At 48.6% G+C, this 24,906-nt stretch overlaps 2 protein-coding genes across 5 annotated transcripts in view; one reads left to right on the plus strand and one right to left on the minus strand.

The window, feature by feature from the left end:
* Positions 1-493: 493 nt before the first annotated feature.
* Gsg1 (germ cell associated 1) lies at positions 494-16,995 on the plus strand. 2 transcript variants are annotated; one of them, XM_038320142.1, is made up of 6 exons: positions 494-541; positions 9,527-9,845; positions 11,681-11,851; positions 12,515-12,667; positions 13,896-14,007; positions 16,653-16,995. In XM_038320142.1, exons 1-6 carry the CDS (start codon positions 494-496, stop codon positions 16,993-16,995), a joined length of 1,146 nt encoding a protein of 381 aa, XP_038176070.1. The 2 variants fall into 2 exon arrangements, with proteins under 2 accessions (XP_038176070.1, XP_038176071.1); XM_038320143.1 differs by having other exon boundaries at positions 11,681-11,728.
* A 1,097-nt stretch (positions 16,996-18,092) lies between these two features.
* The window catches only part of Fam234b (family with sequence similarity 234 member B), a 39,993-nt gene continuing 33,179 nt past the window's right edge, over positions 18,093-24,906 (minus strand). For 2 of the 3 annotated variants that reach the window (XM_038319966.1, XM_038319967.1), the window contains exons 12-14: positions 23,160-23,277; positions 21,026-21,246; positions 20,342-20,393 (exon numbers count right to left, since the gene is read on the minus strand). In XM_038319966.1, coding sequence (XP_038175894.1) covers positions 20,388-20,393; positions 21,026-21,246; positions 23,160-23,277 — 345 coding nt within the window. In that variant the 3' untranslated portion in view covers positions 20,342-20,387. Of the gene's footprint in view, positions 20,394-21,025; positions 21,247-23,159; positions 23,278-24,906 lie in introns of all 3 variants that reach the window. The other variant, XM_038319968.1, reaches the window with a different exon arrangement.

Here is a 24,906-nt window from a genome sequence, read left to right on the forward strand (position 1 = left end):
TAGAACATTTTAAGACGTGGCTCACAATTGTAAATCTCTTTAATAGCACTGTAGTCTGGTTGGTACCACGTGCCAGCCATCCCTAACCTTCGAAGTTGTGTTTGAATGAACTTCCCAGTTCTTTTTTTATGTACAATAAGCACTGATTGAAAGACCACAGGAGGCATCTGGGTTTTGAGAGGCACCCAGAGTGCCCCTTCTCCCAACCTGGCCTTTCTGAGGTTGGGAGAGAGGTGGGTGGGGCATCAGGGGGAGAGAACCCTGCCTGCCACTGTGACATCACAGAGCAATGTCATTATAGCCCACCACCACCCCCCACCCCGTGTCCTGCCTGAGAGACATTCATCCTCCCCCAACTCACCACATACCACCTTACCCCTCTGCTGGCAAGAGGGGACCTGGTGAGTCCTCTCCCTCGACACCCGAACCACACAGCTGAGGAAGAACCATCAGAGGAGACACTGAAACCCCTGTTTCCAAAGGACCACAGTGAATGAGCAGTCCTTCCCCGCTGACTCAAAATGTTTGTCTCGCCCAGGAGGTAAGTACACAGCTTTTGGAAATTGTGTGAATACTGATCAATTAATCTCACTTACTTCACTGAGCCTCGTCTATCTATCTATCTATCTATCTATCTATCTATCTATCTATCTATCTATCTATCTATCTCTATCTTTTTTTTTTGGATTTTCAAGACGGTTTCTCTATAGCTTTGGAGCCTGTCCTAGAACTAGCTCTTGTAGACCAGGCTGGCCTAGAACTCGCAAAGATCCGCCTGCCTCTGCCTCCCAGTGCTGGGATTAAAGGCCTGCATCACGACCACCCGGCTTGAGCCCCCATCTTTAGTGGCAATGATACACACCTGAGCTTGGTGAGATGGGAGGGCAATGTAGGGTTACTGGGCAAGTGTGAGAAGGCCAAGAGAACCTAAGAAAGAGGCATTGGTGAGACTGTGGGGCAGAGCTCTAAGCTCTCAAGACAGTGGTGCAGGCTGGGGCAGCTACCCCAGGTCAGAAGTAGCCAAGGAGCCCACCATCAGCTGGAAAGCCCTTGCAGACAGAGACGAGCAGAACATGGTAGCAAAAATCAGAGCCTGAAATTTTCTCTCTTCTCATTAGTTCTCTAAAAGGGGAACAGCAAGGTTGCTGGGGAATCTGTTCGGTAACATGGAGCTAAGAATAAATAATAAATTAAGCATAGAACACTTGAACCCTTGCCTCATTTTGAAGGCGGTTCCCGGTGTGACCCGCAAGCCATGACTTCTGTTAAAGGTGCCTGCCCTTTGCTGGTGGGACTTTAGTCTGAAAGGAGTCAACTTTCTAGGGTTTGCAGGTTTGAATGCCCACCCCACCATGTCTACACGTGAGATCTTGTGCCAGTCAAAAACTGAATTCGAGCCCTCACTTATACAATGGAGACACCGCCTCTGAATCTGGCGGGGTGAATAGGGCAGTTAGTGAAGCGGCTAGCCCCTAGCTTGGGAGCTCGGATGGTTTTTCCTTAGATTCTGCTTTCCTTCCACCTCTTTAGATCTTCAGAGCAAAACTATAGAGCACTCCCCACCTCTCCTGTCGCCCCTAGGGGAAGCAGGTAGGAAACCGCTGGCCCTCAGATGTGCTGAGGGCTTCATGTCCCCAGCATCACCTCTAGCATCTACAAAACGAGGCAGGCAGGCCTACCTTGCCCCTTCATCAGAAAGGGATCAGGGACCCGCATCTTTGGGGGACAGGGAAATGCTTGACTTTGGGTTTGACAGCAGCCAGGTGGATCCTCACGCCAGGTCATACAGGGTCTGAGGAATTTATCCCAGGATCCAGTCCCTTCCCTGGCGGTCCTCGCCTATCTCACGGGAGGCCAACGGGACGCAGGACCCACCCAAGGAAGAGAAAGAGGAAGAAACCTCGTGGTTCCCTGCCACACCCGTCCTGGAAGTCCCAAACGCCCGCAGCGCAAGGGCGGGGCCTCACCAAACAATTCAAAACAGGCTTCTGGTGCGTCGCCGTGGCAACCACGCCCGCTGCTATGCAACTGAGGCGCCGTAGTAAACGCCGCCAGGGTTACTCATTGCGGGAGGGGGGGGGAGCACGGTGGGAATCTCATCTGCCTCAGGCACCGAGGCAGAGGGTAGCTGTGACAGGAGAGAGGGAAGGAAACCATTAGGCGAGGGGGCACACGCTTAGGTGGAAAGGGGTGACCCTGCACTGTCTGTGGACAGCAGCATTCTGGGCACCCCACTTCCTCACTGGGTCCTACAGTCTCCTAGTAAGCTGGGCCAGCCCCGTCTGAGCAGTCACTCGCGCGCGTGAGCGATTGCTCCACAGGAAATGCAGATGTGGCTGCCGCTCTGATTCACGCCAGCGGCTTGGGGCATGGAAGAAAGGCTGGGGCTTCCTCTCCTGGAAATGACTGCTATAGCAAAAGCCCTCAAACAATTCCATGGCAGAGCGGAAAGGGAAAGGCTCGAGGAAGCCTTTTCCTTTGGCCCTTCCCACTGAACTATAAATGAGAGAGTTCCCAGTACTCGTGACCCACCTTAGGAGCACTTGAGGTTATACGGGGGCCCGTACAAACTGGGTACAGTTGAGAATGGGAGGTCTAGAGTTGAACACAGCACGAGCATCTGTAAGGTCATAATGTCCCCCTGGTTTCATCAATGAAATTCAATGTCCCCCAGTATATAATTCAAGCTCAAAAGGCTCGAACCACATCAAAATGACCCCAATCTGCAGGGTATCAGCCCTCTTGAAAAGGACAGAACATTTCTGACCCGTCACTGTTTTGAGTGATGTTTGTCCTTTGGTCAGAGTAAAGATGATAGTGGTAATGAGATCATTGCTATTTTCGGAGCCTTTGCTCATGGAAAAGCGGCAGTGTTCCCACAGGTGAGAGGAAATGTACTGACAGAAACTGTCCGTGTGGAAGGCTTCTGATATGGCCCCCTGGCCCTCTGGGGTCTTTCTGTGGCTCCCCGTTGCTTTTGTACATGAATTGGGAACAGTGTGTGTACTTGATGCTCTTTGGATATGTCTGTGCTCATGCCTTGGCCCACTGGTTTCCCAACGGTGGTCATAGGCCTTGTTAGCCTTATGAAACTTGTTCATGGATGTGAAGATCGTGCCGGAGTCGGCAATGCATAAAACATGGCCAATTACTCTACATGCATTGCCTCAGAATAGAGCGAGTGGAACCAACACAAGGCACCTGATGGGTTACACGGAAGGTGACGAGCTAGTTCAGGGAAGGTGCACCTGTCAGGAGGTGGAGGCACAGAAGACAGCTGTCCGCGCATCAGCCAGGGACAGCCAAAGCACTTAAATTCCACTCTGGCCTTTTGTTTTTTGAGTAACAGAAGCAGTTACTTAATGGGGTCACGGGTCAAGAATTCTGGCCCCTGTGAGGACAGAGAAACTCTCGCCAGCCAGGGCAAACAAGATGTCTGGATGGATGGCAGGGGGAACAAAAATACCGAATCCCTTAGCCCCAGGCTCCAGTGAGAGGCAAACACACCTGCTCTTGCTCAGCTTCTTAATCACCTCGCCTCGACAGCGTCCTAGCAAGGCAATAAACTGAATGCCTGCCTATGAAGGATGTGTGTCCCAAGACCATCATTTCTCTTTATGCATATCTAGTAAAAACGGTGTCATACAGTCCGGCGAAGTGTGACTGAGGACCTTAGCAAAAGGAGGTCAGTCCCAGGCCTTGGCATTGTGATGTCATTAATGGTGCGGGGCATACACAGCCCCCTGGAAGTCACCCTAGAATCATTAACAGTCCCACACACCAAGTTTAAATACTGTGTCGAGATGCGGAATGTCCGTCTCTATACTGAGTTGTGAGCTTTTGAGTCGAGCCTAATTATCTTTGTTCCTTTGACCAGCAATTACCTTTTCTGTTCTAAGAAAGGAAAGGAAAGGAGCGGAAACAGCAAGAGTGAATTCCAATGAAAGGAAGTTAATGGCATGCTGGGTTCTGACCTTTTGTGGCAAGACAGAGAAACCTGTGTTTTTGTCAAGAAGAGGAAATTGGACATTGGGGCCCAAGGTTCTCAGGGAGAGAGAGCTAAGACTGTTCACATCCAGCCAGCAGCCAGCCAGGCACCCACATAAAATGCATAGCCTAGGAACAGGGGACTCGGAGCTGCTGTGGGTAGCTGCTAGATAAACTAGGCTTTTGGAAACCTTGAAGGAAAATAATACAAAATTGTAAGTTCAGCCTGGGCAACAGGCCCTTGGAAGCAGCTCAAATAAGCAAGGGGCCCGGGAGATGGAGCTTTATTAACCCACCTCTGGGCCTCCGCGCCTGCCACTCCCATCCCCTTTTCCCTGAAGGAGGCAAACTTCGGGCTATTAAGGCTTCGGGGGTGCGGTTTATGGGCAGAGTAATAAAAACCAAAGACACGGTGCTGTGCCAAGCGGTGACTCAAGGCGGGATATGAGACGCGTCTCCAAGTATTTGAAGGGTGGAAGCATGGCAAAGGGAAAAGAATTGGTCACTGTTCTAGGGTGGAGAGAGAATGAGGATACAATTAAGGAGAGAAAAATGTGCACAAAACTCATCAGGAAATGTTGGCTAACTGTATTTTCTGATACTGTGATGTCGTGTTTCCCATGGGAGGCATTTGGGGATCTGTTGAGTCACTGGGAATTGGAACTGGCCACCAAAGAATGTACTATAGGAAATACTTCTATTAAAAGGTCCTCCCAGGAGTGGCTGGACGCCCCAAAGTTCATTCTAAGTCCTGAATTCCATAAGGCTGACACATGGCAGTCTGGAAATTCATATTTGGGGTGAAAGCCAGAGGAAGGAGAGAGAGCAGGTTTACAGAGAGAAGTAGCCACCTCCACCCACAGTTTGCTGACTTGTAGGGAAGGAGAGGGCAGAAATGAAAACATGAGAGCGCAGCGCCACCCAGTGGCATGAGGTAGCCATGCAGTCAGGAAACCAGCCTATCCCACAGCAGCAGGGACCACAAAATTCCTGTGCCTTTCTCCCAAGGCCGAGTGAGTTGGGTCCCAATGAAGAAAGGGTTGACAGGGTGGTACATAAAACATATTCAGGGGCCTGCAAGATGGCTCAGCTGGTAGACAGGCTTGCCTCCAAGCCTGACAACCTGAGTGTGATTCCTGGAACATGCAACTGCTACACACACACACACACACACACTAAAAGTAAAAAAAAAAAAAAAAAAGGAAAAAGCTGCAAGAGAGGCATGATGGGACAAAGACAAAAAGAAAGCCACTTTTAAAGAACAATTGACCTTTTACACTCCAATTGAAAGGGGCAGTGGTGGCGTATGCCTTTAATCCCAGCATTCGGAGGCAGAGGCAGGCAGATCTTTGAGTTTGAGGCCAGCCTTGTTTAAGTATGGTTAAGTTTCAGGACAGCCAGGGCTACACAGAGAAACCCTGTCTCGGAAAGAGAGAGAGGGGGGGGTGGGAGGGAGAGAGAGAGGGAGAGAGAGAGAGAGGAGAGAGAGGAGAGAGAAACTGAGGGCGTGCTGGGTAGAAAGAAGAGAGTAGTTGCTGCATAATAGCAATCTGTAACCTCAGGACAGGACAGAATGACTTGTGCCCTCTAGTGGCTGCCAAGAGGATAGCCATCCACTCCTTAAGAGTTGGTTGGCTTCATCATCATCATTATTGAAATTTGTGTTGTGGAAAATAAGATGTTCATTCCTTGCTTGAGAGTTGGGGAAAATGGCGGCCATTATACAGCCATCGCATGGCTGACCCTGGAGCTTATCCCCAGACCTCCAGTCCCGTCCCATCATCTCCACCCAGCACGCTCAGCATCCCACGTGGAGAGAAGCAACAGTTTGTGAACTGCCTAGAAGTGGAAACCACACAGAGAACAACCCAACGCTGCTCCCTAGGGAAGGCTGGGAAGCAATGACAGCAGATCTAGATATTCTGTGCATTGCTGCAAAAATCAAGCCCCATCCACTAACCCCACTTACCTATCGAACAACGGGTAGAGGGGACGTAAACCACCCTTTACTTTTTACAGAAAGTCCACTCTGCAAATGCGGATCCGTGCTGCTCTGTGCTGAATTTCAGGTCCCCGACTGGCAAGTTCTCTGGCATAATCTCCCAGAACAGCTGGGCTGGGCTTGCACCGTCGGTTATTAAATGCCCATGTTCATTGCATAGCAGCATTTGATCAAGAGGCACAGCACAAAGTCTGAGCTAGGAGGGGAGCGGTGGGAAGGCAAGGGAGGAGGGAGGGAACCCGACTTCCACTTTTGCTACGTTGCACCAAAGAGACTTGAACAGATGACATCTTTCCATCCTTACAGACGGGCTACAAGACGCTGACCATGGCCAAGGTAATCAGCCTTCCCCCTTTTACTTCACAGGAGAAGCCTTGGCACCTGGGTCTTTAGGTCAATCAACTAACTGGCTGTCCTTGTTATCATACACGAATGCCGTGTTTTTCTGTTAATGTACATTGGTGTGAGCATGCCTGCCACGGTGGCACCTACGGCACTTCTATTCGGTCTCTTGTCTAGGAAGTAGAGAGCCACCTCGGGAAGGCGTGCGTGAGCACACACAAAGGCAGAGTTTCCCTTAGGCTGTGTTACTCAGTCTAGACTCACTTTAAGGAGACGTGTAAGATGGGCTGTGTGTGTTCTTCCGATTTGAGTAAGGCATGTGACCAAAGTTGTGGCAAAATGGACGAGAGTTCTGGAAAAGGCTGAACGAGATGTCACTCTAAGTATCTGGGGCTGAGGAAGCTCCACAGAGTGCTTCCCTGGACAGTGGGAACCACACCTGTAATCCTAGCACTTGAGAGGTGGAGGCAGGGGGATCCCAAGTTCAAGGTCAACCTCTAGGTGTCTGACTCTAGTCAGGTTGAGGTCACAAACTCTATGAGACCCTATCTGCAGCAAGTGGAGGAGGAAGAGGACATGAAGAGACTAGGCCCCTTTCCACGGTGGGCATTCTTTCAGGACAGAGACTCTGAGTCAGTTCAAGTAGATCATCCTTTGTTCCTCAAATCACCTCGTCCATAACTTGCTTGTCATCTCAGTGGAGGCCACAGGTGTGTGTAAGCCCTAATATTCTTTTTTATGTCTGAATGACCTGGAGGAACTTGGGAAGATACATACCTTGAAATGGACTGTTATGGTGTGGTGTGATAGTGGGCGACCCATTAAGGTCGAATAGCACTATTAAAACTGAACCCTGGGGTGAGAGATTTGGAACTGCCTAGATTGCCAGTTTAGTGAAGATGTTTTACCCGCAAGCAATGGATATCAGATAATTAGAAAGAAGATCCACCACAGAGATGCCTATACGTCACGTTTGATGCCACAGTTTTCACAGGGACTAAGATACTGGATCAACCTACATGACTACCAATAGATAAGAAAAATCATGAAATTTGAAGGAAAGTAGATAAAGTAGGTGAAAAATACATTAAATGAAATGAGTCAAACCCAAAAATAACTTAAAAATAGCTTTTAATTTCTATATATGTATGACAAAAGGGGGATCGTGAGGACGGGGAAAGATCTAAATGGAAGGGGAAATGGGTAATAAGGACGAAAGGGAGGTTGCCGAGGGGCTGGTGGCAGTGAGCGGTGGGGTAGGGACCAAGCCCAAGCAGACCAAGTGAAAATGCCACTGGGACGCCTCCCACCTTGCTAATTTTAAGACTAATGACTAAAAAACCAGGAAAGGCAACTCATGGACTGCTAACACGTTTGTCCTTGGTCAAGGTCACACAGAATATTGCAAAGACTGGCATTTCCCAATGGAGTTAATTTGTTGAACACTTTTAAGTCACATTGGCAGACAGTTTCCAGGAGCAATTTATTCTTCCGTTTCATAGTTTGGATATTTTTTTATAATGACCACCTTATGTTTGCTACGGCCCCAAATAACACCTTGTGTGTGGTATGCACTGCACTCGTCCCTGGATTCCGAAGGACAGAGGGTCATGGTTTAAACTGCTAAATGTAGATTCTGCTAAGCTGGGGTAACATAGATTGCTGGGTTTGTGTATTTGCCTGTGATGTTATTTACATCTCTTAAGCTAAGCAGATTGAGGTCTGATTAATTCTGCTAGGAGAGATCCCATCAGCTCAAGAGGGTTTACTCTAAGAACCATCTGGAAGCTAAGCCTGAGCTTCTTCCTGCTCCCCACATATGAAAGAACCTTAGGATACTCAAGACCGATCACAATTATTTTCCTAAATAAAATTTAACCCAAATCACATAATGAGGTTGACAAGGTGAACACAGGTCTTCATTTTTTTGAGACAGGATTTGATGTAGTTCAGGCTGACTTGAAGGTCACTAAGTAGCTGGGGATGATCCTCCTTCCTCCACCTCTCCAGTGCTGGGACCACAGGTGTGCACCACCACACTGGGTTTCTATTGTGCTGGAGATCAAAGGCAGGGTTTCACTCACACTAAGCAAACACTCTCAAAATGAGCTACATACCTTCTGCCATCTTTTATCATGAAGGCATCAAACTTCCATCTGCTTCCCTTGTGGGGGTATAAGTTGATAATATATACACACCATGGAGTTATATTCAGCTATAAGGAATAAACTTAAAATGTTATTTACAGGAAAAATAAGTGAAACTGGTGGGCAACTTGGTAAGCTAAATGAGCCAGACTCAGAAAGACAAATATACATGTTTCTTCTCATTTATATAAATATATATGTATAGATATGTGTGTGTCTATAGGGCATAAATATAGAAGGGAAACTATGTGGGCAAAGGAAAAGAGGGAGAGAGGGTGTCAGAAAGGGGAGGGATAAATAATGCATGACTTCTCTTACATACAGACTCTAGACTGAACAATGCATATTGCATATGACATGAAAACAGAGACAATAGGATTATTTTGGAAAGAGGAAGGGACCAGCAGGAGAATGAGGGGACAAGGAAGAGCTGGAGGGGGCAAATATGAGCAAACTACAATGATCAACTTGTCTGAAAATATGGTCATAAAACCCACTACTTTATACATGAACAAATAATTATATAAAGTACCCCCAAAAGAGGCCGGCTAGCTCAGAGTGTTCCCTGCTGCCTCTGCCTGAGTATATGTGCTGTAACTATGGTTCTGAGGGGGTTTTCCACCCAGATTCACATGCTTGAATGCCATGTGGCTTGACAGGCAGAAGCTAGCTTGGTGCTCGCCTGCCTTCTAAAGCGGATAAGTATAATACCGCCCTGCCCGCATCCAGGTCACTTTGACATGAGGATCCCTTGTGATAATGTCCCCCATCTGGTATCACTTCCATCCTTCTGTCAATCTGTCCAGTGTCTATCCAGCTGTCACTCTGCCCATGCAAATTACTGCTGCTCTGCAAGAGCCACACAGGGCTCAAGCTCAGTGAGTGCCATCGCTACAGCGGGCGCTGGTCCCTGGCTACACTGATGCACAGCAGCTTCCACGGGCTCCCGGAGAAAGCTGTGGCCGGCAGTGTTAAAGGAAAGAGGAGTGGCTGGGCCCTGAGAGCAAGCTCTCCAGCTGACTCCACGCCCCCTGCTTGTGTGTTGCAGATGGAGCTCCAGAAGGGTTCCCCTGTCCAGCGGATCTTCATATCTGCCATCCTCAACATGCTATCACTCGGCCTCTCCGCAGCATCCCTGCTCAGCAGCGAGTGGATTGTGGGCACACAGAAGGTGCCCAAGCCCCTGTGCGGGCAAGGTCTGGCAGCCAAGTGCTTTGACATGCCGATGTCCTTGGATGGGGACGTCACCAACACATCAGCCCAGGAGGTGGTACAATACACCTGGGAGACTGGGGATGACCGGTTCTCCTTCGTTACCTTCCGCAGTGGCATGTGGCTATCCTGTGAGGAAACCGTGGAAGAGCCAGGTAACACCCTCGCACTGGCTACACGGCTTGATCTGCCTTATCAATTACATTTCTATTTGTGTCATGTATAGGTATGTATGGGGGTACGTACACACATGTGGAGATCAGAGGACGAGGTGTAGCGTGTGGGTCAACCGCAAGCAGTCAGCGTGTACCTTTACCCACTGAGGCATCTCATCTGCCTTTAAAAAATAAGTTTTTGAAGCTATTGCCTCATTTTATAACCCAGGCTATCATAGAACTAACTATGTAGATCTGACTGACCTAGAGTTCGTCCCAATCCGCCTGCTTTGGCTTCTTGAATACTCATATTACAGATAAGAAATCCACACCAGGCGAGGGCAGGGAGTTTTGGAATCTTTTACAGGAAAAGAAAACCCCATTAGGCCTGAAACAAGTTCGAGAAGCAATGGGAAGGTCCACACTTTTCCCAAACTCTGCTGGGCCTCATGCCCGAGCCCCACTTTCTAATTATCTCTTCTCTATGGCTCCTCTTATCAAAGTCAGACGTCCCTGAAGCTCTTCAGCTCCTCCAGCTTCAGTAGACCCAGGTTAACGGAGCTTGTGGACGTGTCAGATTTGAATTAGTAGAACCTTCATGCTTAGTGGGCTACAGTTGCTGCTTAGAAACAACCTGAGCTCTGCCCAGCTGAACCCTCGCACGAATAACTTCATTTCCATAGGCCGAGATTTTCCTGTCAGATGAAAAGGGCTGGGGTAGGTCACCCCTAAGGGCTCTCTTCTTCCAGGCTAGGGATTAATGTTTCGATTTAAAAGGTAAAGGGAAACTCTAGTGGCATACTCCTATAGAACCAACACTCCAGAGGCTGGTGGGGAGCATCCTAAACTACCTAGCAAGAGCATCTCGAGACGCTAAGGGATGGAGATGTAGTGCTATGGCTGAGTGGTTAGCATGTGTCAGCCCTGTGCTGGGTTCCCAGAATTTCAAAATGAATTAATGGATGAAGATGATGGGTAGATAGATATTTGGGGATGAGAGAGAGGGGGGGGGAGGGAGAGAGAGAGGGAGAGAGGGCATAGATTAGATAGATAGATAGACAGACAGACAGACAGACAGATTGATTGACTTTAGGGGGTCCTGAAGCACATGGTTCTGTAAGGATGCCCTGGAGGAGCTGCAGACAGATGCTCCCAAGTTTCTTGTCACCTACTGAAAACACTGTTCAATTCACACTAGTCAGTGTGTGCCTCAGCCTAGAGTGGCACGGAAGACAGCTGTATCTGGCCTCCAGCTGCTCCTCTTCCCCATTCAGAACATTTAAGTCGCAGTGGGGCCTGGGAAGAGAGGACATGGTGGCAATGTATTTTCTAAAACCTGAGATCATATTCAACTTGATACTGAAATTCCTACAAAGTGGGCTAAGGGAAAAAGACATGGAAAGGAAATAAAAATGGGGAGGTTGAGGAAGAGAGAGTGGGAAAATGAGAGAGCAGACACACGCATCTGTAGCCTCGTGTCACCTAACACTGGCCAAGCCACTGTTCTGCAGACGGGTTTGAGCCATTCTGATCCAGCTGCAAACTTGTCAACATTAACACAGGGAACTAGAACCCTGTCCTACAGAGACGGTCTCAGAAAAGCATTATCTTCCCAATCAGAGATGAAGACCAGGAATCTTGGATGGCTCATTCATGGGTGCATTCTCTCCTGTTTTCAAAATGAGACACCACCACCAAATGAGGGGCTGTGGTGTCAGAGCAAATGCAGCAGGGCTGGGAGTGGGGTGGGACATCTCTATCCCCACAGCCCCAGAAAGTCCTTATGACAGTGACCCTTGCGTTCTCCTTACGACACTGGCCTTCGTGTGTTTCAGGGGAGAAGTGCCGACGTTTCATTGAACTCACACCACCAGCCCAGAGAGGTGAGAAAGGACTACTGGAATTTGCCACGTTGCAAGGCTCATATCACCCCACTCTCCGATCTGGAGGGAAGTGGTTGATGGAAAAGGCCTCTCTCCTCCTCCTCCCCTTGAGGCCCGTGGCAAGTACGTGTTCAGGAACTGGAGACCCGGGTCTTTCTGGATAGAAACCGCACTATGACCTCCTTTTTCTACCTCTGAGCCCCACAGGCTGACAGGCATCCCTCCTAAAATTCCAAAAAGTCACCAGCACTCAACTTAGGATACAAACTGAAGAGTTTATGGCCTTTTCCTCCCTTCTGTATTATTGTGGGAGGAGGGATGGCTTTGTTTTTTTTTTTTTTTTTTCGGTTTCCTTGAGAATAGGGTCTTTTTGTAGCCAGACTAGCCTGAAATACCACTCTTCCTGCTCCTACCACCCTGCTAGTGGAACTGCTGGTAGATGCCACCTTGTCTAAGTTTGTTTTACTGAAAGAGAAGTGAGAGGTTGGGAGAATAGAAACGTAAACCCTAATTAAGCAGAAAGCCACGAATGATGATTGGCACAGGGTTTATGAAAATGGAGCCGTCTGTTGGGCAGCTAAGCTTAGTTTTACAGCCCATTACACGGGTTCTACCTAGACACCACCGGGTGCCGAGTTCAGCTTCGTCTCTCTCTCTCTCTCTCTCTCTCTCTCTCTCTCTCTCTCTCCTCCTGTCCCTCTGGACCTCTGACTTCTGCCAGGCACTGATGTCCACAGTGATTACTAACTACTGTCCGGGTGGGTTCCTTTTCCTGGCCTTTTGCAGAGGTCCTCTGGTTATCACTGGGCGCCCAAATTGCCTACATCGGACTTCAATTCATCAGTTTCTTCCTGCTACTGACAGACCTGCTGCTCACCAGTAACCCTGGCTGTGGGCTCAAGCTGAACGCCTTTGCAGCCATCTCCTTGGTCCTGTCAGGTGAGTGACCACGGAGTGACAGAGGGTGGTTCCTCACGGGGCTCCTTGAGATGTTGTCTTTTGCTGTTTTGCTTTGCCCATACTGTGAGGTGGGGCCCAGGGTCGTCTTCTGTAGGCTGAGCTAGACTCACTGTATAGCTATCTGGCTGGTCTCAAGCTTCCAAGCGAGCACTGGGACTAGAGGTGTATGTCACCATGGCTTGGCTCACAGGGGTCCCTTTGAAGTACCATCTTCAAGGCTTGGGTCTTTTTCCTTGATGAGAGGAGGAAAGGACTGGAAAACCAAGGAGTTGGGAGTAGGAGCTGGGGAGATGGCTCTTGCTGCTCAGGTTGGAGACGTGAGTCAGAATCTCTAGCACCCACATAAAAAGCCGGGCATAGCCACTTCCTGAACTCCGGCTCTGGGCATGGGAATACCAGACAGGAGGATCACTAGGGCTTGCTGGCCAGCTAACCTAGGCAAAAAGCAGGGAGTTTCAGATTCAGTAAGAAACCCTGTCTAGCTGGGTGGTGGTGGCACACTACCTTTAATCCCAGTACTCAGGAGGTAGAGGCAGATAGACCTCTGTGAGTTCGAGGCCAGCCTGGTCTACAGAGAGAGTTCCAGAACAGTCAAGGCTACACTGAGAAACCCTGTGTCGAAAAAAAAAAAGAAAAAAGAAAGAAACCCTGAATCTAGGGAATTAAGATGAAAAGCAACAGAAGAAACCTCTGTGCTTACGCACAAACACTTGCACACACTCATGCACACACATGCACACAACCACACACAGCGAGAAGCAGCAGAAGACGCTGTGAAACTATCTTTATATACTCTGACTTCCAGGTCCCTTCATTCACAAGCTTTCTCAACATGGAAAGCCTTTGGCCTCGGTTTGCTTTCCAACTGGAATATATAGCTTTTCCACAGTGCCATTGTTGGATAACATCTAAAGTAAGATCTTACACACACACACACACATACACACTAAAAGCTAAAGGGTAGAAAGAAGTCAAAATGAGCAACAACCATGACAGACTGACTCAGATTTTGCCACAGTTCTTAGACAAAAGTATGGGGTAATCGTTGTAAAGATAGACATGCAAGGAGACACCCCTCCCCTAGACTAGTTTCCCAGGAACAGTGATGGCAAAGGAGTCACAGATGCCCTTACATAGTGACCCAGATGCCAACAGATTGATGCCACACAGACTTCTCCAAGGCCTCTGTCTCTTGTTCCCTTCACAGGCCTTCTGGGGATGGTGGCCCACATGACGTATTCACAAGTCTTCCAGGCAACTGCCACTTTAGGTCCGGACGACTGGAGACCACACTCTTGGAATTATGGCTGGGCATTCTAGTGAGTACTCATCCCCTGAGATTTCACAGCCTAACTCCAAAACCATGTACAGGATTTTCCACCCTCAGCTGGATGCACCTCCTTCCCTTGTCCTCCTCCTCCATCAGCCCAAGGTGGGCTGAAGTAGGGGGTTTCTTCTCTCTCCCTGCCTTCAGAGGATGCACAGAACATCCTCCTCACTTGCTTTGAGGATGCGACCTGGTTTCCTGTTCAGCAGCTATAATTAGTTGCCTCTTTGTCTGACCTACATACAGTCCTTGAAGACAAGGCTGGTTTTGTATGGCTTGGAGGAACTGCTATATGTTCTGTATTTTATGATTCAGGGTTTTAGAGAAATGGACAATAATTATAATCATGAAATTAGGATTGAATTCCACCTGATCTACTATTGATGGTCCTCAGCTGAAATCTCTTCCATCCATTACCTATCCCCTTATCCCAAGAGTAACCGCTTCCTAACTCCAAATCTCTAGTCAGCTCCACTGAACTGTGTAGCATTGGCTGTCAGCACCTTCACCAAGCTACAGCTCAAAGTGTGGGCACATGAAGGGCGTCACCTAACGCCAACCTGTTGTCTCACACATCACCACTGCTTGCTTCTGCATCCTAACCTTAAAAACTAAGGGACTCAAGCATTTTAAATGTCCTTGGGTGTAGACAGGGGCTGCTTGTTCATTTTCTGGCTGCCCAGACCCAAAACCAGAAACTATATTAATTACAACACTACTTGGCCTCAATAGCTTAGGCTTCTTAAGTAACTATGACATCTTAAATTAACCCATTTTTATTACTGTGTATCGCCACAAGGTTGTGGCTTACTGGGTAAAGTTTTGGCGTCTTTCTCCTTCAGCAGCTACATGGCATCTCCCCCACTCTGCCTTCTTTCCTCCTCTATCTCTGCTTGGAATTCCCGCCAAGGCTGGCCATGAACTCCTGATTCTTACTTCTCAAGTGCTAGCATTACAGGCACACCACCTTCAGCACATTCAGGGGGACACTACCTTTGTTTACATCTCAAGTACTCTTTCCTTGGAGCCCCCCACACACACCTTCATGAGTTCTTTCTCATCTGTTTTGTTTATAATTCTTCTCCTCTCTCCCCGGAGGAACATTCTCCACTCACTGCAAAGCTAACAAACCAGATTCACTGTCTCAGATAAGTGCTGAGGGCATTAATGGCCCAGAAAACGCACTATGCTTGCTGGGCTTACGTTTCCTTCGCAATGCAGGTACAATGGAGGGCTCTTTCACACCCGATCCTACCCGTTTCCTCACACTGCAGTACACGCTTGCGATCCAGAACTCTAATTCATCCACCAGCCCTGTGTCTTGCTGGTTTCCCCAACCAATCAGACCTCCCCTTTTACCCACTTTCAATCTTTCTTGCCATTAAAATGGTAGGGCTGGGTTGGTGAGATGGTCCGGTGGGTAAAGTAACTGCTATATAATCATAAGAACCTCAGTGTAAATTCCTGGGGCCCGTTTAGAACCCACACAGTAGTGTGCGTGTCTGTGATCCAGCAGTATGGAAAGATAGGAGGCAGAAACACAGAATTCCTGACAGCTCATTGGCCAGTGAGCCTGTATCCTCAGAGCCAACGACAACAAAAGAGAGGCAACTGCCTCAAACAAGGTGGAAGTTAAGGTGGACCCAAGAGCCTGTACAGACACACACAGAGAGACACACAGATAGATACAGACACAGAGACATACAGATAGACACACAGAAGCATACAGATAGACGCAGACACACACACAGAGACATACAGATACACACACAGACACACAGACACATAGAGAGAGACATACAGAAACACACACACACACAAAGAAACAGAAGACTTTGGGGCTCAGACTGACAGCCCCTCCAGAATGACCACAATGGAATCTACTATCATGGGCAACAAACGGGAACCTGCAGGACATCCCTCTCACCAGCTTTTGGCCTCCAAGCAGCCCCTTCTACCCTCACAAACCCTAGGACCAGGGTGTTTAGGGGTTTGGCTTCCAGGTCTTTAGGAATGTGTTTGATATCATTCCCTGGGGTGCTTTTTCCTTTCTCAGAACCACCCAGCATCCACTGTAAACTACCCCAGTCCAAGAACCACAGTTTTTGTAATAATCAAATTTTACTAGAGCAAAGTGCAATGCCTTCAGATCTGTAGTAACAAATGTAGCAATTCATAAATGACTCTCCAAAGGCTCAACTTTGGGGACAATAAAGTTCCAAAGAGCACTGCGCAGAAGAGGAAGGATGGCTCCAGGGTCAGGGCACAGTGCATGAAGGAAAGAAAGAAGGGGTCGGGGTGCATTAGATCTCGCCCATGGAAAAGAGCTAGAGGTCTGTGAGATCTAGATTGTACAGGGGTTCACGGGGTAGATAAACATCACACAAGAGGCATAAAGGAGCATGGCGGTGACCACTGACAGAATTAAATGCATGGACACCTCCTGTTTGCTCTTTGACGCCAAGACTAAGGCAGATGAAGTCCTCTGGTCTCAGTCCTTCACAGAAGCATGGTAGAAGTCAGCACCCTCAGGCTCCCAACTCCCCCAAAAGACAGAGCCCAGTCTGTGGCAGAACAGATGGCACTTTGCTTTCCATAAAGCCGGATTCTTACTGTCCCCTCTCTGTTTGCGCCTAGCACGGCCTGGGTTTCCTTCACCTGCTGCATGGCGTCGGCTGTCACCACCTTCAACGCGTACACACGGATGATGCTGGAGTTCCAGTGCAGGCATAGGAAGACCTTCCAGCGCAGCCCCAGCTGTCTCATAGGCCACCACCGCTGCTTCCTCCCCCAGCTGACTTGTGTAGCCCACCCAGGGGAACCTTTGACCACCTGCCACCAGTATCCCAACCATCCCATCCGCTCTGTCTCCGAAGGTATCGACCTCTACTCAGCGCTACAGGATAAGGAATTTCAACAAGGGGCCAGCCAGGAGCTAAAAGAAGTGGCTGGGTCATCATCCGTAGAAGAGCAGTGTTAGATGTTAAGCGGGTTTGGGGAGCAGGCTAAACCCGACCATCTGTGTTTGCTATTATCAACATCCGCTTAAGCAAAAGTGTCTCCTGAGCCTTGTGTTTAGAAGCTAAGAACGAGAGAGGTTGTCTCCAGGACCTTGCCCTGCCCCTCCCTTGACGCTGCTTTGCTCTATCCACCTCCCATGCATGGATCGGAATCCCCGTCCCTTTCCTGACTGCCCAGGGCTGGTTCTAGACTCCACAGTACAGATAAAAAGGCAAATGCAATACAGTTCCTACCTTTAAGGGTCTGGTAAAGCTGGTCAGCAGTCTGGAAGAAACGCTAGTGAACAAACTGATGGTGGCTCGTCTACGGGCCCTGGGACTTTTCTGGAGGTCACACACAGGAAAACAGAAACACGACTGAAGGCATCTTCCATACTTCCAGACTAGTGTCTCAAAACCTCATAGTAGCCAGTGAGGGAGCTGCTTTCTCTTCCAAAGGTCCTGGGCTCAACTTCGGGTGCCTGATATGCATGGTGCCTAACAACTGTGAGGCCAGTTCCAGGGGGCCTCACGCCTTCTCCCAGCCCCCACAGACACTGCACACAAATGGCACACAGACATACAGGCAGGCAATCACCCATATGCATAAAATAAATATGAAAACCACTTTTAAAAAACTAGGCTGGCTAAAGGGCTCAGTGGGTAAAAGTGCTTGCTGCACAATCTATAGCCTGGACTTGATTCCGGGGTCCTGCAGCGGAAGAAAACTGAATCCGAGAGATGTCTTCTAACATCCACACACATGCGTGACACACACATTAATAATAAAAATTAAAAACAAAAACATTATTAAATATAACCCTAGAAGCTATGGGAAGATCATATGATATATGATATATAGCCTGTAGGACCAGGCTCACTTCTAGAAGTGGCCCCCCAAGTTCCCAGGAGCCTCATACAGGGCCTTCTCCCGTGAATGAGACTGGATACCCGCTGCTGAGTCACCTCAAACTGCCCCTCCTGTTTCCTTCACAGAGCATGCCATCCATCGGCTCACCTTTTTTTCTATAAGGGAAGTAAATCATTTTTGTTAGCAAGAAAGAGAAGGGCACACATGTATATTCCTGTACACAGCATTTATTTGTTCTGTAACAGTTCACATTTTAAACAACGGTGCTTTCTGGCAACAGACCCGCTGGCTCCTCTTCCACACAGGGAATGTGGACAGCAACTCACATTCCTGGGGTTGGTTGGTATCACCACACCGTATGTGGGCGGGGGGGGGGGGCAGGGTGAGGATTTGGGGCAGGGCAGAGGGGAGGGTATTTAAAGAAAGGAAGGGAGAGGTTGAGAGGAGGGGAGACCCTTGCATTGTTGAAGGCATTACTTCTTAGTGGTCAGGCTGATTTTGCAGGCCACCCTATGTTGGATATCGGGGTGAGTCCCTGCAAGGAGGAGGAAGGGCAAGGAGGCATCTGACAGAAGGCTGAAGCCACCTCAACCCTCAGCTACCCTTTTGTACCAGCTGCAACATGAAGTTAAGCCTGGAGTTTCCACTGCATTTAGCAAGGAAGAGATTCACACTCCTAGCAAGAAGTTAAGATGCTATTTACCAAAACACCAAGGAGAATTCAGTGATGCTGTCTTTTGTGGCTTCCTCTTATCTGAGACTCAACCAGCATAAACAGCCTTCAGCCCCGATAGAACAACCCAAACAGGTCTCCACAGAGCATCTTTGTTCCTTACTCCTTCCTACAGACAGGCTTCTCAGAATACCAACACTGTAGAGAACACACTGTCTGGGGGCTCAACCAGGCCACCACCCACTTGGCAATTTGGTTCACTATAATCTAGTCCTGAGAAGACTACAATCTGTATTCAGCCCTACTTCCAGCCTTACTGGAGATGAGCCTAGAGTTCATCGAGGGGCCTAGTCAACCTGGTCCCATACGACTTCCAAATATGCTTCCAGGGTCTTATGGCAGAGGTGCCAACAAGCCTGGTGAGACAAATCTGCAGGATGAACTGAGTACCAACCTCCTATTACCCAAAACACCTATTGTGGGCAATTCATAGCCCTTAAATCTAGAATCTAGTTCCCTTGGATCACTTTATTAACACAAGCTAAAATGATACAAGCCCATGTGAGGAGAAAATCCGGTTTTCACTCAAGAAGTACGTTTTCATTAGCCACCATGGGAACACATGGCATATCAGACAATGACACAGACATTTGGAAGATTCAAAATTTAAAGAAGTCAGACATTTACATAGAAGGCGGAAGAATGGAGATAATTTTAAAGAACCTGATCATTATAAAAGTTACAGTATTTACATGAGAATTTTCTCAATATAATGCTTCCAAGGTTCTAGGAGGAAGAAAGAAGACAGGGCGGAGTGGTTACATGCTGGACCCAAGAAGCCAAAGTCCAGAAATAGATCCCTGAATAGGAGAGGAAGCAAGGGAGCAGGAGATGGAGATGCCCTAGACAGGACTGGGTGCAAGCAGGGTGGAGCTGCAGCCAGGACAAGGCCACGGGACTCCAATCTTGAAGCTGAGGACGCTGTGCATGCTAACCCTTCCGTCGTTACTGCAGAATCAAAGCTTATAGCTGCAGAAGTTCCTAGTGCACCACATAGGGACCAGATCATCAGCGGAGTCACAGCAACTCTGCCCCTTGCTCCCTCTGTGATCAAAACAAGTCTGTTCTCACGACCACTCAACAGAGGTGGAGAGTCTAGGAGACGGGAAGACAGACATACTGGATAAGTAGCCCCTTCCTAACTTCCAGTGTTTCTGACTGCTGTCTAGAGTTAAGAACCACAGTACAGGCAGACGGAAAACAGAGTGGTAAGCCATGGGTGACCCTCAGGATCTTAGAGGTAGGTCATCCAGACACATGACGATGACCAAATCAGATAAATTAAAGAGGACAAGAAATGGAATCCCTGAAGCTTGGGGCATATCTCGAAAATCATTTTGTTACAACACTGAACACATAGATACACACACATACACATGTACGGACACACGCACATACACATCACCTAATGCAAAACAACATACATCCTGCTTGTACGCCACTGGATTTCCTAGCAAGGGTTTATAAATTAGAGGTACAAAAATAAAATAAAATAAAATAAAATAAAATAAAATAAAATAGCGCTGAAAGATTCACATTTCCAAACTATCCACACAGAGTTCCCAGGAGGAGAGGTTAGTGCAGGATGGGAAGGTCATGAGATGTCCCAGCTAAGCAGATCATGCTGCAGCGCACAGCTCCAACAGGCTGCCAAAGTGCAGTGGTCCCCGAGTGCTGCATGGCCCTGAAGTCGTCATGTCTCCAGAGAACTGACACAGGAGGGACAGGAGCCGCTCTGTAAGGGTCTTCTGAAGCTGCATTCCATCACACTAGATCTGTGAGATTTCCAAAGAAATGGGAACTCTAAGGATCAGAATGTTTTTCACACCCCATTTCTCTAGTTTAGCTCCAATGGCTTGTAAGCCCCCAGGGATGTGTATCCTTGGTAATAAGCTCTTCATCTTTGAACTTGGCTCAAGTATTTTTTAGGGAAAACAGTTGGCATTTTCAACAAGATAACTCTGTAAACCATATCCATACAGATGTTTGTTGTATGATTCTGTAAACCACATCTGTATGGATGTTGTCATTGGTCCCTACCCAGAAAATGCCAAAAAGATCTACCCCATCCAGTCACTGGGATGATTAAAAAACCACCACTCCACATCTCTAAATGCCTGGCAATCCCCAGGACCCACACAAAAGAAAACTAACTTCTGCAGTTGTCCGCTGATCTCTACACACGTGTCAGGACACGTGGGCCCCCACACATAAAATCAGCCAGGCATTGGTGGCGCACGCCTTTAATCCCAGCACTCGGGAGGCAGAGGCAGGCACATCTCTCTCTACTGGCTACTAGTCCAGCCTGGTCTACAGAGCAAGTTCTGGGATAGCCAGTACTGTTCATGGAGAAACCCTATCTCAGGAAAAAAATAATAATTAACCAAATATCACAGAAGCCAGTCACCTGGTAGGGAGAATCAACAAACTTGATCCTGGAGAGGAATCTTCGCAGCTCCCCACGGCCAATTTTAGGGGTGGTCTCCTTTAGCTGGACCATCTGGCCTTCCATAAGTGCCCAACGCAGGCTAAGCTTGCTGATCACCAGAGAGGTGGGGTGTCCATCTGGGTTCATCCCTGTTCTCCTGGTGACATAAAAGGCATCTTTCCAGATGTCATTGATTCCAACTGAGGAAGGACAATGACAAGAAGCAGTTAACAAAAGAGTCAGCAGTGTGAGTCCTTACACCTGACTGCCTTGTCTTTAAAATCAGAATTAACAGTGGTTGTCTGAAAGGGACATGAAAGTCTTTCTTCCCATGAAACAGGCCGCAAAGCTCTGTTCATCGGCAGGCTCGCTGGCCCTCCTCTAATATGCTGCACTAGGAGCTTCGGCCGGTTTCGGCTCACCCTGCCTCCTCCTCTGCTCTGTTGCTCCCCTCTTCCGCTCCTCTCTCCCTCTGTCCAGGGTTTTAGGTAACTGGGGTGCTTGACTCTGAAGGTCGTGTAGATAACCAATGCCAAGTACTAGCCTAGTTTGATAAGCAGCCTTGAACTGGCTCTGTAGCCAAGAATGAGCCTTTGACTGATGTGGGAGTCTTCTGTTTGAGTTGATTTCATTGGTTAATAAAGAAACTACCTGGCTCATTTAATAGGCCAGCCCTTAGGTGGGTGGAGTAGACAGAACAGGAAGTGAGGTAGATGGCTCAGACAATTGCCCTGCCTCTCCTCTCTGGGACAGTCGCCATGAAGCCAGCCACCAGGCCAAATGCGATGAAGCTCCGGCCCAAGATGGAGGTACACTAGAATCTTCCCGGTAAGGCACCACTTCGTGGTGCTACACAGATTATTAGATATGGGTTAATCAAGATGTGAGTAAGAGGCTGAAACCTAATGGGCCAGGCAGTGTTTAAATGAATATAGTTTGTGTGTTGTTATTTTGGGGCTAGCCAGGCAGCCAGAGCGGAGCGGGGTGGGACGAAAAGCAGTCCTGCCCGCAGCTCCACACCACGTTTCACTCTCCTGCCCCTACCCCGCCAGTGCTCGGGGCCTTTTGCATGCTAGGCGGATACTCTGCCAACTGAGCTACATCCCCAGCCCATGAGGTTGTTATTTACCATTATTTAATGTTCTCTGAATAATGTTTTATGCAAATGCTACAACAGCTCATTCTATCTCCTACATGGTTTTGCAAACTGACACTTCCCACTCCCCCACTCCCCAATCAGCTGACAGCCTGCGAGTTCCAGACCAACTTTTCTCCCCCACAATGCCCATGACAGAGCCATAGCACCGCTTCAACTCGAGACAAAGAGCTGTAGGGAGTGTGGAAAGGCATGGAGGAGCTTGGTATAAGGGTACACACTTGCAATCAAACATTTGGGAGGGAAGGGCAGGAAGGTTAGGTATTCAAGGCCATCCTCAGCTACAGAGCAGAGTCTGAGGTCAACCTGGGCTATGAGACCTGTGTAATTGCCCCCCTCCCTGGCTGAAAAAAGCAAACAACACAAGAGAGTTGTAGCTAGACTGCTCCCCCTCCTCGTCCACCCACCAACAGGAGCCCAGGGGAGACCAGCAGCAGTGCGGCTCAGTTTCCAGGGCTTTGGGTTCTCTAAGATACATTTTCAAGTTTGCTGTATAGGATCGCTTAGACACAGAGTGAAGCAGAATATCTCCAAATGTTCTGTGTGGTCAGCTTATGGGTAACTTTTCTCCTTTGGTTCTGCTGTTGACTCCAGTTTCTACGCAATGTATATGTTTAATAGTCATATAAGTAATTACTAAGTCAATGCCCATCGCTCTTCCCCTTAACATCCACACAGTTAACTTACAATCCTAAGTCCCCAAAGGCACCTAGCACACAAAGGAGGCTCCATCATCACCCCGGAGTCCTCCTAGAATGGGGGTACATGTTCCCCTCAGCTTTTAGCACATTTGGAGGCCTGGCACTATAAGCCAGAGGAAACTCTCCAGCAATGTTCCTGGTTCCAGGGACACTGAGGAAAAGGATACTGCTGTCTCTTGAAAAGCCCTCATCCTTCTCTTGGAGGGCAAAGTTCCCACCCAGCCAAGACACACTCTCTGGTGCCATCGGGACTCACCCTCCGAAGCTGTCACTATGCCAGTGGTGTTGGTTAGGTCCAGGAGGATCGACGGGAAGGCTGGGTGCAGGAGGTAGAGGTGGTAAAGGCCAGGAGGCTCAGCTCCTGGGGTGTCATCCTGGAAACGGTCACAGAAAAGGAGAGCGAAGGTGACTACATCTCCCACACAACACCATCAGGGACGGGGAGCAGAGGAGAAGACTCTGGTCAGCCCCACTCCTGATCCCAACTACAGGGACACATGCAATTTTACAGAGTTCAAAACGCAGATTCACCCCTAACTCCAAATCCCTATCTACAGCCAAAATTAAAAAGGAGAAAGAAAGAAGGAAGGGAAAGGGAAAGTGGAGGGAAGAGGGAGGGAGGGGCAGGAAGGTGGGAGGGGCAGGGAGGTGGGAGGGGAAGGGAGGTGGGAGGGGAAGGGAGGTGGGAGGGGAAGGGAGGTGGGAGGGGAAGGTGAGGAAGGGAGGTGGGGAGGGGAAAGAATGTGGGAAGGGAAGGAGAGGAAGGGAGGTGGGAGGAGAAGGAGGGGAAGGGAGGTAGAAGGGGAAGGAAGGGAAGGGAGGTGGGACGGGAAGGAAGGTGGGGGAAGGAAGGTAGGAGGGGAATGAAGAAAGGACACTTGGCCAGGCGGTGGTGGCGCACGCCTTTAATCCCAGCACTTGGGAGGCAGAGGCAGGTGGATCTCTGAGTTCGAGGCCAGCCTGGTCTACAAGAGCTAGCTCCAGGACAGGCTCTAGAAACTACAGGGAAACCCTGGCTCGAAAAACCAAAAAAAAAAAAAAAAGAAAGGACACTTGCAAATGTCTGCAGAAATGGAGAAGCAGGGGAGAAAGCAGGAAGTGGGGAGGAAGAAGGAAGTCTAGACTCCCTTCTTCCCCTCACCGCGGAGCTAGGACTCTCATTCATCCTTACATCAGGTAAGGCTGTGAAGAGAGAAGAGCTATTTCTGAACAGCAGCCAAATATATTTTCTTAAAAATAAAATATATTTCCTTTCATTGGACGTTAAAGGGGCTGGGGATGAAGCTCCAAGGTAGTGCTCGCCTAGCATGAACCCAGCTCTGGGTTTGATGCCAAAAACAAGCATCGGGCTAAATGTAGGAAAAACCTAACCATTCCCCAGAGAAACAGAGCTTTTGGCTAGACAGAAGAAAATCACGTTACAAATAAAAATTGCTGAGATCTGAGAATTGAGTCTCCGAGTACCTGAAGCAGGAGAAACACCCACAAGGGGGCATTATCAACATGCCTTATGTGTGAGGATGGACTACGGTACACCATGTGTGGGCGGCCATACACTTGTCATTAGAAGCGGAAGCAGTCTGGACCCTTGCTCCCATCATGAGCCCTGAAGGCAGAGGAAGCCATTTTCATACGCCTGGGTATGGCGGGACAGACCTCAGGCTCAACTAACATGCCACGAAAATAGCATTCCTCACCGCATACAGAACAAAACGCAAAGTTCTTAGCATAAAAGTGAAAGCTTTGCCGGGCGGTGGTGGCACACGCCTTTAATCCCAGCACTCGGGAGGCAGAGGCAGGCGGATCTCTGTGAGTTCGAGACCAGCCTGGTCTACAAGAGCTAGTTCCAGGACAGGCTCCAAAGCCACAGAGAAACCCTGTCTCGAAAAACAAAAAAACAAAAAACAAAAAAAAAAAACAAACAAACAAAAGTGAAAGCTTTTCAGGCCAAACATTAAGTCGCCAGCACTTGGGAGACAGAGGCAGGGAGGTCTCTGTGAGCT

Source organism: Arvicola amphibius, chromosome 2 (assembly GCF_903992535.2).
Source record: "Arvicola amphibius chromosome 2, mArvAmp1.2, whole genome shotgun sequence".
Taxonomy (NCBI): Eukaryota; Metazoa; Chordata; class Mammalia; order Rodentia; family Cricetidae; genus Arvicola; species Arvicola amphibius.

What these genes read in the sequence shown, in the direction of transcription:
- Gsg1 (XM_038320142.1), top strand. Translation starts at nt 494, where the DNA reads ATGAGCAGTCCTTCCCCGCTGACTCAAAATGTTTGTCTCGCCCAGGAG. An exon ending in ATGTTTGTCTCGCCCAGGAG is followed by an intron (nt 542 to 9,526) that starts GTAAGTACACAG and finishes TGTGTGTTGCAG; the next exon opens with ATGGAGCTCCAGAAGGGTTC. An exon ending in AATTATGGCTGGGCATTCTA is followed by an intron (nt 14,008 to 16,652) that starts GTGAGTACTCAT and finishes GTTTGCGCCTAG; the next exon opens with CACGGCCTGGGTTTCCTTCA.